Genomic DNA, 14,309 nt, shown 5'->3' on the forward strand with positions numbered 1-14,309 from the left:
AGTATAGTATATTATTATTATACAAATATATTAATCACGTCATTTTGGTTTTTCAGTTGTTGGTTCTAAAATGTTTTTAAATCTTTTCCAAAAATAGTTTATCGTCATTCGTCATGTAGTAGGCAAAGGCAAGTGAAAAAAAATTAAAATACAAAATAATATTATAGACAATAAATGTTTTGACTTTATTTTTTTTTTTAAATATTTGAATGGGAAATTACTAATTCGGTTATTTATTTTTAACAAAATTTAACAATTAGGACTTATAGTCCATGTAATCATGTTACGTGATAGTAATTTATTATTCTAAATTATTGTTCTTATAATAAGATACAATATAAAAATATATAATATATATGTTAACATTTTCTCTTGGTAGTTATTACTTATATGGTTCAATTGTTAAGTCACAGCAAAAATGTATTTATAAAAAGTTAAAAAAAATCTAAATTCTAAATACCAAATACTGCAGACTTGGTATACCAGATTTAAAACATTTTCGTTTTATTTTTAGCTAGCCAAATAAAGCATTTTACATAAAAAATATGAATGCACAGTTTTCTCTTAATCATCATATTATTGTTATTTAATTATTTTTAATGAAGTTTTTTTTAGTTTTAGACCATTTCTTACAAAATCATGTAGATACATGTGCGATGTACATTGTACATATTTATTGTATAATATGATACAATTTTCAAAATATTTTGATTCTTATTTAGCTATATTATAAAATATATTACCTATATTTTTTTTTGTTTTTTATAACAGTATATTAAAATAATAATAACAATATAAATAAATACCTAGCCAAATAAACTATTACTTATTAGTAATATAGAGGGATGTATATACAGGTACTACTTGCGTTCCAGAAAAGTATATTTTGTAGATAGTAAAATACAATAGGAATAATTCGCGTCTAATTTTGGGAACGCAACTAGATTATGTTATTTTTCCCACTTGCTATAATAGTTATAACCAAGTTGAGTCCATAGATATTATATGTTACAATAATATTGTTTTATACTGTAAATTGTAAGTTATATCTATCCAAATATTGAAATACACATCAATTTATAAACGTATTAAAATCATTTAAAATTAATATTTATGTGTATGTATTTATTTGTAAGTGTATGAATAGTATAAAATATAAATACTAACAAAAAAGATTATAGAACAAAAAAATACCAAAACATTGATTATTTAAATAAAGAAATTAAAAAAAATATAGAAAAACAAATTCTGATTAAATATATTTAAAAAACGTTTCACTCATATTTCAATAACATTAATTTAACTAAAAATTCAAAATTATTTTCTGTATCGTAACTTTTAAAATTTTTTATGGATATAAAATATTTTTTGAACATTTTTAGTTTACTCTTTTTATTTTATATGTAAAACATGAATTTTATTTCCAATTTTCGTATAATAGGCATAATATGGTTTTAATATTCGTGATTATAAATAAGCTATGATCTCTATTGAATTCTTTTTTAGTAGAAAGCAACTCGCCTCTTGATAATGATCTCGGACGCAAGTAGTATTATACAACGATATAGCGTGTGAAGTGTGATAGACCCGGTCAGTCGTATTTCATAGGTATGCAATGATTTATCATTGAATTCAAATTTAACACATTTTTTCAGTGACTTGTCCACTTTTTTATGGAATTAAAGTTAAAATCGACCATGACGAATATAATTTTAAAATACAAATTTCTGCTCGCTTATATATACGAATATATTTATTTAACATTTTAATGAAATATAAATGTATTTTATTTTTAAAACCTGTGAATAATCTTTTAAATAAGACATAGTTAACAATATTAAATTTGTCTTGTATCTATAGTTAAAAAAAAATACATTAACAACGACTATTATAATGATAAAATTATTGTTAACAAAACCCTCACACCAAAAATATAATATAAGTGAAAAATACCATATTATTTTGAAAAAATTATAAAAAACTATAGTACTTACAGTATATGTATAAAAAAAAATATAAAACCAATACATCATCAAAATGTATACAAAGATTAAAATTAACAATATGTTTATATATGTATTTTAAAAAGTAGGTACCAACACCAATCATTATTTGCTTAATTTACTGTAGAGTATAACTCGATTTACATAATATTTATATCGACTATCGTCAATTATTTATGATACATTTTCACTGCAGGAATATATAATATGTATTAGGTATATTACATTATTATTCAGAGAAATTCACTAAGCATGCTCAATGCTTACCAATTTTTTCTTCAATAATGCTTAAATATAAAATAATACTTAAAGATCGTATTTTCTAACTGTTGAGATTGTTTGTACCTATTACCGGAGATGTGCCCTGTCATCTGTCGAGATCTGACTTCTGTTTTTCAAACAAGAATCTACTTTTTCAATAACAATAAACTATAAAATAGTTAAAAGTGAAACAAAGTATTGAATTTAAATGGTAAATATATAGCTGTAGAACTATACTAAAACAAACTAAGGCACAATTTTTTTGAAAATGTTACAAATTTGAACAAGAACTTTTTGAGTCATTTAACATAGGTTCGTGATAATGAGTTTGGAAGATAATTGACGACATTTATATAATTTAAAAAAATGGAAATATTTTGATTTTTGAGAATCGACTCGTTTGAATCCGAATTTGGTACATCAGTAAATAATTTTCATGAAAATAAAGGTGGATGTATAATTATGCGAAAAAACTAAAGTGTTGATCGCCACGGGATGCTCTAAACGACGACGACGCCAATCGTCATTATTATTCTTTTCTCTCGTAGTACCGCCTGCGCATTTCGTCGATGCGGGACAGGTACCACGTGCCGGGGAACAGCCGGTCCCTGTCGCCGGTCGGCACGTACGGCGCTCGGTGCAGGCACTTCTGCCGGACGTCCAGCACGTCCGCGAACTGTTCGGGCGTAAGGCGCGTCCGCTGGCCCAGACGGTCGAAGCCCTTCTTCAGGTTGCCGATCAGAACGGACAGACCGTTGTTGTCGACCACCCTGACGGAGTACATGGACGACGCCAGACCGGACCCGTAGGAGAACACGCCGATCTTCTTGCCGGCCAGCCGTTCGGGCGGCACCGACATCAGGTACGACGCCAGTCCGCCGTACACGGACGCCGTGTACGTGTTGCCGACCCGCGACGCCAGCGCCAGCGACGGTTCGGTCTTGTCCGCGAAAACGGCGGCGCTGCGCTCCACGAACGTCTTCTCAACGTCCCGGTCGAGGAGTGCGGCCGGCCGCAGCCGCAGGCGCTCCCGCAGTTCCGGCGCCGGCCAGCCGCTCTCGTCGCCGCGGCGGTGGACGAAATCGTTGGCGCACAACCGGGCCAGCGATTTCCGCACCAGTTTGCAGTACGGCGCGTGGAACACGAACGAATCGAACCGGTCGAGGCCGCCGCGGACGTCATCGCCGCCGTCGCGGCACTTGCTCAGGTACGACTCGTAGCACCGGTCCAGCGCGTTCAGGTAACACTCGACGGACAGCTTGCCGTCCACCACCGGGTACTCGGAGCACATGTCGGGCTTGTAGAAATCGTACGCGTGGTTCATGTACGTGCCCCGCAGGCCCCGGTCGACCACCAGCGCGGCGTCCGGGCCGATCAACATGGCCACGGCGCCGGCGCCGCCCGTCGGACGCGCGCCGCCCTCCGCGTACACCGCGATGTCGGCGGCCACCACCACGGCCAGCCTGCCGTCCCACGCGCTCGACTCCGTCCACGCCAGGGCGTTGAACAGGGCCGCGGTGCCGCCGTAACAGGCGTTGGTCGTGTCGATTCCCTCCACCTGGAAATTGCCGGTGGCCTCGAACAGCTTCATCAAAACGGTTTTCGCGCTTTTCGACTTGTCCACTATGGTCTCGGTGCCCACCTCCAGCCGGCCTATGTCCGAATAGCTGAGCCCGTTGTTCTCCACCAGCTGGCTGACCGCCGTCAGGCACAGCGAGTTCACGTCTTCGAGGTCCGTGCAGAATCCCATTTGCTTTTGGCCCAGACCGACGGTGTATTTTCCTTCGGACACTCGGTCGTATCGTTCCAAATCGGTTTGATCGACGTACAACGACGGTATGACGACGTGGATAGCGCGTATCCCGACATCTTTTGGCCAACGGTCCATCGCGGTGAAAAAGTAAAACCGCTTAGAATATCGCGATTTACCTGCCGATTAAAACAAAACAAGAATAAACTTTAACGAGGCCAATCTGCACTACGAACACTGCAGTTCGCGCTTATTTAACAAAAAATAAAACCGCTTTAAGGAGATTTTAATATAATACATACACAATTATTATAGGTACACGTATTTCAAAACCATTGCGTACAATATAATGAACAATGATAGATTTCAATTTGTAAGTAAAAAAAGCAAACATCTTGCTATTATTAATATTTAAAATATTCTAAACGTAAGTACACACAACACACACACACACACACACACACAATATAGCTATAGAAAGTAGAAATGTGTTTCTTTTCTCATGTAAAATATAGTTTATAATAATTTTGAATGGATATAACATTTACAACCATAGTCCATAATAACCAAGGTGTATGTATTATAGATTCAGAATAGATAATATATTTCAATTGTTGAAATATACGATCACAATACATTAAACCTTAGATAATATTATTCACTATTCTCGATTTTAAACTTATACAAAACTTAACTTTTTAAATAAATACGTATATAAAATATAAATATATATACGTATTTAAATAATATATTATTTAATGAATGTTACTTTACTTAATTTTATTTTAACTTATATTTATGTAAACGCAAAAAGAATATATTATTTAAAAATGAACAGAAAATAATTATAAAAAGTGTTTGATAAATATTGAAAAAAATAAATATGTATGTAGACATTTTTAAATACTTTTATCAGTATTTAGACAATTAATATAAACATTAAATAAAACAATAACAAAAATATATCGAGTAATTTTAGAAAGTTATAACGTCAATAAGTGTACAAGGTGGTACTCAATCAAAAAAATAATGAATACCAGAATACCTAATAATTATCTAACACATTTTTTAGTAAAAAAAAATATAAGAATAAGTATTAAAAATGACCATACATAAGTCGTATTCAGGAATTCAGCTTTATAAAAATAGAAATATTATAATATGCACAATTACGATTTTTAATAATAACTGCAATATATTTTTTTGTTTAAAAAGTCAAGTTAGTTCATGATTAAAATTAAGATTTAAAAAATAAATTTTGTATTTTATACATAGTATACCTGTCAATAGTGTCAATATTAAATTAATATATAAAATTATAAAGTGTGATATACATTTATATAATGTAGATAAATGTATTAAAAACATAAACAATTTTGTGTTTATGAAAAAAATTGAAAGTATAATATTTATATTACGTCATGCCCGTCATGAATTGTTTTAGAGGCCTTTGGATAACTTCTAACAAAATTATCTCGAACTCTTAATTCTTCCTTTACTTTATCAAAAGTTGTCTATAGTTAAAATTACGATTAAAATATAATTTTTAAATTTTAAATTAATACGTGTATTGAATATATTAAATTAGTTAATATTTTCAATACTTTTTAAAATGAAGTTATTAATTATATAATTAAGTTTATTCATTTATTCTATTATAGTTCAAACGTTCAAAGTTTCAGTATAAATTATCAATATTTTTTTAAAGATCCTATAAAATTCTTTTAAAGGAATATATTATATATATTTTATTAATTGTAGTTATGAGGTATTTATTAAACTTAAGTATGTACCTAAACGACTAAGCGTCCTAAACATATTAAGGCCGGTTTTTTAATCACCCAGCTATTCGTTACTAGTTAATAAAGTTAATAATATTTAATTACTTTATCTTATTTATTTTAATCAATTATTTCCTAGTTATCAAACTTGGAAAAGATATTGAATATATTTATTTTTTACTTAAAATTATCAATATTACTATAGCTTCTTATTAACCGTTTTATTACTTTACAAACATTTAAAAAAATATACTTAATGTAATACATCATATGGTTATTTTTAATAATTATTCAATTTATAATACAAATATACCTACTTGATTATTTAGCTCTTTATTCGCTAAGTAAATTGTAAAAGAATTGAAAACTCACTAAAAAAAAATCGGATATGTTCACAGTTTGAACTTCAAATGTAAAGTGCACCACGAAAAAATGAATTGTGAATAGAAGAAGCCGGTAAATAAAAATAAAAATAATAAATTCTATGATCATGTACATATTTTAGTAGATACCTGCACAACAACAATTAAGCTGCGGCTACACTGAAGTAAATTTATATTATGCGATACATCAAAATAAAATACACGTACAATTATATTATACACGGTATATATACCGGGTACAAAATCATTTTTTTTTTTGATAAGTTTAGGTAAGGTACTTAGATTATCATTTCAAATTTTATAATAATTTAGAATATCAGTAATATCACCATAATATAATTGTTTCATATATTCAAAATGTGTATTCGTTTTACACATTTTTAATTACATAGTAAAACGAAATTATGTTTTGATCATCGAGTGTACCAATTATTATTTTTACAAAATATTGACGTGTTATGAGTTTATAATTTTGTATCTATCTATACCAAGCTAGGTTTTGTACATGTGATTGAATTTTAATAAAATCATTAATTTGATAATATGTACTGCAGATTTTCTATTACCGAATGTTCGGTCTTCTTTTCATATTATGTCATTGATTATTGTTCTTCATCTTGTGCCATCTATTAATATGTTACTTTTTATTAATTTATGTAAGTATAAAAATTTGCAATATATATTTTTATGTGCCAAGTTAGTGATATTATAAATAATTATCTTAATATTATGATTACCAATTTTAAATGATATTAATAATCATTATTAACGTACGAATATAATAAGTCAATATACTGATGTACGTATTATGTATCGCAGGTGTGATTTGGTTCATAGTATAAATAATAAATATTTTAAATATATTAAACATTCTATTGTAAATTGTAAATAATAATAAACGTAAATACGTAATGTTATGTGAGTGTAGGACGTAGGTTTTAGTATAAGTTTAAATTATTAATATATTTTGAATTAGGTTCATAAAAATAACTAAAATCGCTAATCAGTGGCGGATCTAAAAAAATGGCCCGGTCGGACATTTAAAATCAGGACCCGCGCCTCTACTTAATTAATTATTTAATTACCACCTCCCCCCAAAAAATAACCTTTTTCCCGAATACCTTTTACCTGAATCGAGATTAAAAACGATAAATTAAGATGCATAATATTTATATTTATATTATAAAAAATAAAAATTAGTAAATAAAATTAATAATAACATAATAAATGCTGTAGTGTTATCATTAAATATTTTAAAATCGATAAATTATAATGCATACATGGCCACTTAGCTCCAAGTTATAAAAAAATTTTTATTTCGCGAACAATAACCGTTGGGATAAAGTCGTTCGGGAAAAAAGGTTTAGGGTTTTCGGATTTTCGGATAAAATACCAATCGAGAAAAGTTCTTTTGGAAATTTCGATTCAGGAAAAACGGTGGGTACCATAATAAAACAAAAGTTTAGTGTTATTCCACAAATATTTTTCACGAGCGTCTAAAGTAAGTCATTTTAAAATTTTAGATTCTAAATAGATTGATATTTGATGCATTCGTTGATTTTACAATGATGTTTTTTTTAGTTGTGCGTCTGTATACATGATAAGTATCTAGTTAATTAAATACCTAATTACTTATATTACATATTGTATTCTTAGACAATAAATATAATAGAATATTTGTATATGATATGTGTGTGATCTTCAATAAAAGCCTAAACCAAGTCTTAAAAAAACAATAATATTGTAAATTATTATTGAAAAAAATATTTCTTGAAATGCTCCTGTATCATATAATATTGTTTTTTAGCCAATATTTGCATTTTCAAGGAAAGTGCACTAGGTTTAAAGTTTACACAACACACTATTTTATTCTATTTTAAAAATTGTACTTATATTTATAAATTTAAAAAAAAATAAGGGCATGTATTAGTGTTTTTAAGCACATAAGTGCCTGTATATTTCAATAATTTTTAGTGCATAAACCTTCTGGCCTTGCGAATTAAAATTTATTAAAATAAAACAATCATTATTACAACCATGCATATAACACTTATGTATATTGTATAGATAAGTACGAAATATTTTGATTATCGTTTTTTGTTCAGTCTGTGCTTTGGAATCCTAATAAATCTGAGAACATTTCTTCAAAAGTGTATGTCTGTAATTTAAATATAAATCAATTTAGTTATTCAATAGATTAAAAGTTTTATAGTAAATTATAAATTTTTAATGAATTTAGCATAAAGTTTAATATTAGGTAGGCAATTATGAAAAATTGGAAATATATACTGTAATATATATTTTCCTTTATTTATGTAAATTGTATTTTAATTTTTAATATATATACGAACATTATTGACTTAAATTCATTAAAATATATGGCTCAATAATAATATTATATAAATCAATAGTTTTTAAATTTTTAGTACTATACAAAATAAATATAAAATGTATCTTTGAAAGTCAAAGAAAAAAAAAATAATTAACAATTAATCATTAGTCAGACCACTATTAGTATGTGGCTCTGTACAAATCTGGTACAGGTATATATATAATAAACATACAAAGAGTACCTAATTAAGTTGTAGAGCAAATAGCTTGAAATATTTAATGGCCCTCGAAGCAGACACATATCTAGAACCTCGTCTTGGGAGGAGCGTTTAATTTTTTTAGGAATAGTAATATATTAATATTAATATTTATATTAATCCTCCATAATACATTTGTGCCGGTGTACTCTTATATAAAAAGAGTGGCTAATTATATATAATTAATAATTAGGGATGAGAAGTTATAGGACTTGCATATTTTAGTATATGTCTCCTATTTTTATAGCTATATATGAGCTATAAATCCGTTTCATAACCTAGCGTGTTCATTTTTGTTGTTTTTTTTTGCATATTTTTGCATATTTGGGTACATTTTTTAAGAATAGCATAGGTATTAAACGTTTTTTCGAGCACAAAAATGCATATTTAGTTAATATTATCGAAGATTATATACTTAAATAAAAATATAAAAATATCCTCTCGGACAATCGTCGTCGATTACACGTTTACAGTCTTAAAAAAGCTCTAGTTGTCCAATTCAAAAAATTTACCGGTATGAAAAATAAATAAAAATTAAATGTGAGTGTCACAATATTTAAAAAAACTTATAATTTTTTTTAGATATACACACGTTGAAACAAGAAATTGTCGCTTAGATATTGACATTTTGACGTTGTTAATAAATTGTATTATATTATATTATATTTTTTATTTTCATTTATTTAATTTTTTTTTTAATTTTTATTTATTATTAAAAACTGTAAGTATATTTTCGATTTTTTTGGCATATTTTCATTTTTTGTGTATATTTTTTGTTTTTTTTGTGCATATTTTGACAATTTTTCCTCCTATAACTTCTCATCCCTAAACTTATAAGTTATAAGTTATAAGATATATTCTAAGATTGACCTCCCCCCCTCAAATACGTGCCTTCCTCAAAGGAATGGCTGTGCCAGAGAATATGATCAATATGAGGTACCTAAAAAATAAATGATAATAAGCTATAATTAAATATAGCATATTGGCATGAAGAGTATGAATCAAGGTACCCAAATAGTAATAGGTACCTTTAGTAATTTAAATATTGACATTTTTAAAATGCGTTTTATAAATATACGTTGTACGTACGAACGGTAAAATCAAGTGAATCAAGTCGTTGTTATGATCTAAACCTGACGATATGATGTCTTTTGTTGTTTTTAGCAATGTGTTCAAAATAATTTCTAATTCACGAGGATTGATTTTTTCACCTATATTATGACAATAACGTATTTAGAAGTGCAAAACATTTACTAATGATCGTTATTTTACCTTTATTTTTCATCATGTGTACAAACGACTCCCTGGTCAGTATATTGTTTTCTCCGTAAGCGTTTATAAATTGGTCATTTTGTATTAATTCGTTGAACGCCACATGAAGTTCTTCACATTTAATTCTTAACTGTGGCTTATAATTCAAATACAAAATAACAAACTCTTCGAATGACATTGTGGTAGAATCGTTTGTTCTAGTGAACAATTCGTATAGCATATTTGACAACTGAAAATAACCAACATATTTGTGTCAAACGATTATATAATTTAAGCTATCGTTCAACAAAAAACAATCGATAAAACTATAAAAGTCAATATACTATAATGTGGACATTTTATAATCAATAATATAGGAGCTGCGACCGTGATGAAATTTACTTCTGTTTCAGATGGAAAATATCCCATTGCTCTCATGAGAAAAGACACATTGTAAACGTCCACATAATCGCTGATAATTGTGGTTTCTGGATTTCGACTACTTGCTAATTGAACACAAGAAAAATATTCTTTTAACTCTGTAAATTCCTGTCCATTTTCGCCGCCTTCTAGAAGAGAAGTGTATGCTTTTAAACCAACGCCGCCGTGTTTCTCTAATGTATCTAAATAGCTTAACGAAAAAAAAAATTAAACATGTTTTAGAATTCACACAAAAATATGTGAAAAGGGGTTAATCAAGTTTAACTTGCATATATAGGTATCAGTCTTATGTAGGTATTTGTACAATACATATACGGCTATAAGTTTGAAAGCAACGGGGGTAAATAATCGCATAAACATTTGAAAAATGATTTTAAGAATGGACATTGAGTATAGGTTGTCATTTAGGTTATGATTATCATGCTTTATTTAAATTTCTTCTATCTTTATTTTGTACATTGTTGAGCAGTTATGAAAACTATTAAAATTATGTTTTCAAACTACATACCTATAACCGAGTACACCAAATTACCTATTCGAGGCAATTATAAAGTCATAGAAAAAAGGAAAGTATTATTGTAAAACAAATTTCTCTCAAATGCAAAATGTGTATAACAATACATGTAATGAGTACTAATGACTAAATAATATATAAAAAAATGTATATTTTTATTCATAGTTATTAAATGTATTTCGCATACATATTCAATTAATTTTGTATTTTTACTTATATAATTGTTATTTAATAGGATTTATTTTATTACCTCATATTCACAGACCAAATTATCATCGAAGGGCTATTTTCGTTGATTACAAAAATATAATTACCATCTATTGAAGTATCAACATTGATAATCTAAAAAAAAAAAAATTTCGTTGCACATAATACATAATACGTTTTATAACATATTAATGTTTAAAATTATTAATTAGTTTACATATTTACAGTTTATTTTAATCATATAATAACTAATTCAAAAAACATACAGCCTGCAGCTAGTAGCTACAATGCAACCAAATACCAATATAATTTATTAATATTACACTACCTACATCAGTGTTTTCCAACCTGAGGAGCGTGTACATATTGCTGGGAGGTGCAAGCTGTCGTCATTACAAAGTAAAATTTGTATTTTTTTAATTCTATACTAAATATATTCAATTTTTTCAATTTATATAAGAAAGGCGTGAGCTTTTTGAAAATCTCAAAAGGGGTTGTAGACCTTATAATAGAATAGAAGAGGTTGGAAAGGGCGATGCCAGTTTTCACAAAAAGTGGACGTTTCCCTTTTCCACCAAAACAATTGTATACTACGCTTATATTAAAGCTATAACACGTTTTACTTTAACATACACAGTTGTAATGCACAATTTAAACTGTGTATAACCTTTTAACTTGTTCATAAAATATACGATAAACGTACAATATACATTGATTATATATTTATATGTGTGTATAGTGTATATATTATAATATATATATGTGTATACATTTTACATTAATCCAAAAAACTCACGAAAAGTATATTCTACAATTTAAATTTAAAATAAAAAATGTCAACCAATTATATATAATATGAGTACAATATATATAGTTAAAGTATACCATAACATATCATTTTTTCAAACCAGCATTAGTATACAAATTATTTGGTAAAAATGTGGTAAGTTAGGTGGATCTCATTTGGCGGAAACCGATATTGGTGGAAAAGGGAAAGGTACACTTTTGGTGGAAACACCCGTTGGGAAACACTGACTTAAATGGTTTGCATCACATGGACACTCGCTCCATTTACGAAATCTATAATATGTACTGTTTTTATAGTTTCAAAATGCATGTAGAAATAAATTAATATAATTATGATAGGACAACTGACTTTTGTTCCGGAACAGAACATTGCCGCGTTTTTATACGGGTTTCCATCGATGGGCTGCCGTAAAATTCCAATATCTGTGTCAGTGCAAAAAAGTATATTATGGTTGAACTTGGGAAACTCCTGGAAATATAATTTTTTTTTAACATCGGTGTATATCCGAAATTATCAACATTCAATCCTTTGATAATAAGTAACCATATCAAATAGTTTGCAGTGATGGAATAGGTATATTATTAAAATATTAACATTCGCTCGATCAGGTAGACTTTCGAAAGGTTTTTGATTGGGACCATTATAAATAATTTTGTTTATATGCATATTTCTGAGCTCTTTCTTATTATACTTATTATAGTTGGACTTATACATGCATAATATTTTAAACGCGTGAGTGCGCCCCACTTATGGCGAATTTATGAGCAAATTTTAATTTGTGGTCTCAAAATACTGAGATCAGATAATTTTATAAAGCACTTGGTGCAATTGAAGTGACGATTAAACAAATGAAATACGTCGTGTAACATGGGATACAATATTTATAATAATTTTTAAAAAATACCAGGAATGACTCGATAAGTGATGATTGCTATTGATTCCGAAAAATGTTGAGAAATAAAATAAACATTAAAAAATGATAAACTTGATTTTTTTTTTGTGTGTTCGACACTGCTACCTATATAGATACCATATTATATGCTCATTTAAATGTTGTTAATTATTAAGTATGATATTTACTTTCATTACTCGAATCGGCTTTTTGAGATTGACTCCTAGAGTGGTACGTATGCATCGATTGCCGTCCCATAAGGATATACGTAACTATAAAAAAAACGTAGGAACATAAATGAAAAAAAGTAATTTATAACAAATAACAGTCAATAGGTTAAACGCTATGTAAGTATATACATCATTGCCGCTAATAATAAAATTTAATTCGTCCTCTCTGTAGATGGTCGATTCCATCATACATTGAGGTTCGTTGTATGATTCTGTTCTCATCATTTTTATCAGTTTGGGGGGCTCGCTATCTTTTCTGTAAAAATGCCAAAACGATCACATCTGAGAATTGATATGGTAATAACGTGATATTGTGATGACAATCATATTATATATCATCAATATTACAATTGAGCTGTTAGATAAGCTCGTTTTAAACGCCCAATTATTACAATAATTATGTAATATGTTATATTATAACAATTACGTTTTATCGAAATCTAATGCGATGATTCTGTGATCCGCCCCGAGACTGTAAATCAATAGACTATTATCGTGCTCGGTTACTAAAATATTTCGAATGATTCCCTCGTGAACTTCGTAACACCCGTAGTATTCAACTATGAATTCGTCCGAAACTTTCTGTTCTTTAATGCCATACAGATATATACCACGCAAATTGTCCTGCAGCATTAAAATAATATGTTTTAAAGTTTTAATATGTTTGAAAATTAAAAAATATAATACCTGAACAAGGCAGTGTAAAGATGTACATATTAAACTAGTATTTCTCATCCCAGTTAGGAGACACCAACTAATTATTATAAGGATTACCATTTACCAGCGACTAGTATAAACTATTATGATTTAAATCAATAAAAATATGAAATAAGTAGAAATCTCAATAATAAATAAAATATATCACGTATTCACGTTAACTCTATATCGTGCGCAGTACTCGAAGTGGGGGGGGGATACGGAGCGATGACATATTTTTACTTTTTTAAACTTACATTTTTCATCCTTCCACTTATTTTGTCTAGAATAATGCATCCCTCCTAAGATTTGTTTTTTAAAATAAAGTACATATAAACATTTTTATATTTTTTAAATTATTTCATTTAAAATTTAAATTATAGTATTGTACTGAGACTATATTTTTATATAAGAGAACTTTTTTAATTTTTACAGTGAAAATAATTGTTTTATAACATTTTGGCTCGGCTTATTGTGTTGTTTATTATAGGCCGTTTCGCAAAC

General features: G+C 28.8%; 2 protein-coding genes across 4 annotated transcripts; both read right to left on the reverse strand.

Moving 5' to 3' along the window:
* Positions 1-1,724: 1,724 nt before the first annotated feature.
* Positions 1,725-6,245, reverse strand: LOC132927235 (hydroxymethylglutaryl-CoA synthase 1-like). Of its 3 annotated transcripts, none has more exons than XM_060991728.1 (2): positions 6,113-6,245; positions 1,725-4,193 (listed from the first exon to the last, which is right to left on the reverse strand). In XM_060991728.1, the coding sequence occupies exon 2, from the start codon at positions 4,150-4,152 to the stop codon at positions 2,794-2,796; it is 1,359 nt and encodes a 452-aa protein (XP_060847711.1). In that variant the 5' UTR covers positions 4,153-4,193; positions 6,113-6,245; the 3' UTR covers positions 1,725-2,793. The 3 variants fall into 3 exon arrangements, with proteins under 3 accessions (XP_060847711.1, XP_060847713.1, XP_060847712.1); XM_060991730.1 differs by having other exon boundaries at positions 6,168-6,212; XM_060991729.1 differs by having other exon boundaries at positions 6,109-6,212.
* Positions 6,246-8,279: 2,034 nt separating this feature from the next.
* LOC132925054 (uncharacterized) lies at positions 8,280-10,455 on the reverse strand. The gene is made up of 4 exons (XM_060989482.1): positions 10,420-10,455; positions 10,039-10,267; positions 9,856-9,977; positions 8,280-8,336 (listed from the first exon to the last, which is right to left on the reverse strand). The coding sequence occupies exons 1-4, from the start codon at positions 10,453-10,455 to the stop codon at positions 8,280-8,282; spliced, it is 444 nt and encodes a 147-aa protein (XP_060845465.1).
* Between the last annotated feature and the right edge of the window lie 3,854 nt (positions 10,456-14,309).

The sequence above is a fragment of the Rhopalosiphum padi genome, chromosome 3, assembly GCF_020882245.1.
Source record: "Rhopalosiphum padi isolate XX-2018 chromosome 3, ASM2088224v1, whole genome shotgun sequence".
NCBI classification, from domain to species: Eukaryota; Metazoa; Arthropoda; class Insecta; order Hemiptera; family Aphididae; genus Rhopalosiphum; species Rhopalosiphum padi.

Coding starts and splice junctions, on each gene's coding strand:
- LOC132927235 (XM_060991728.1), bottom strand. CDS start 4,152: ATGGACCGTTGGCCAAAAGATGTCGGGATACGCGCTATCCACGTCGTC.
- LOC132925054 (XM_060989482.1), bottom strand. CDS start 10,455: ATGAGAGCAATGGGATATTTTCCATCTGAAACAGAA. Junction 10,268..10,419: donor ATTTTCCATCTGAAACAGAA/GTAAATTTCATC, acceptor GGTTATTTTCAG/TTGTCAAATATGCTATACGA. Junction 9,978..10,038: donor ACACATGATGAAAAATAAAG/GTAAAATAACGA, acceptor GTCATAATATAG/GTGAAAAAATCAATCCTCGT.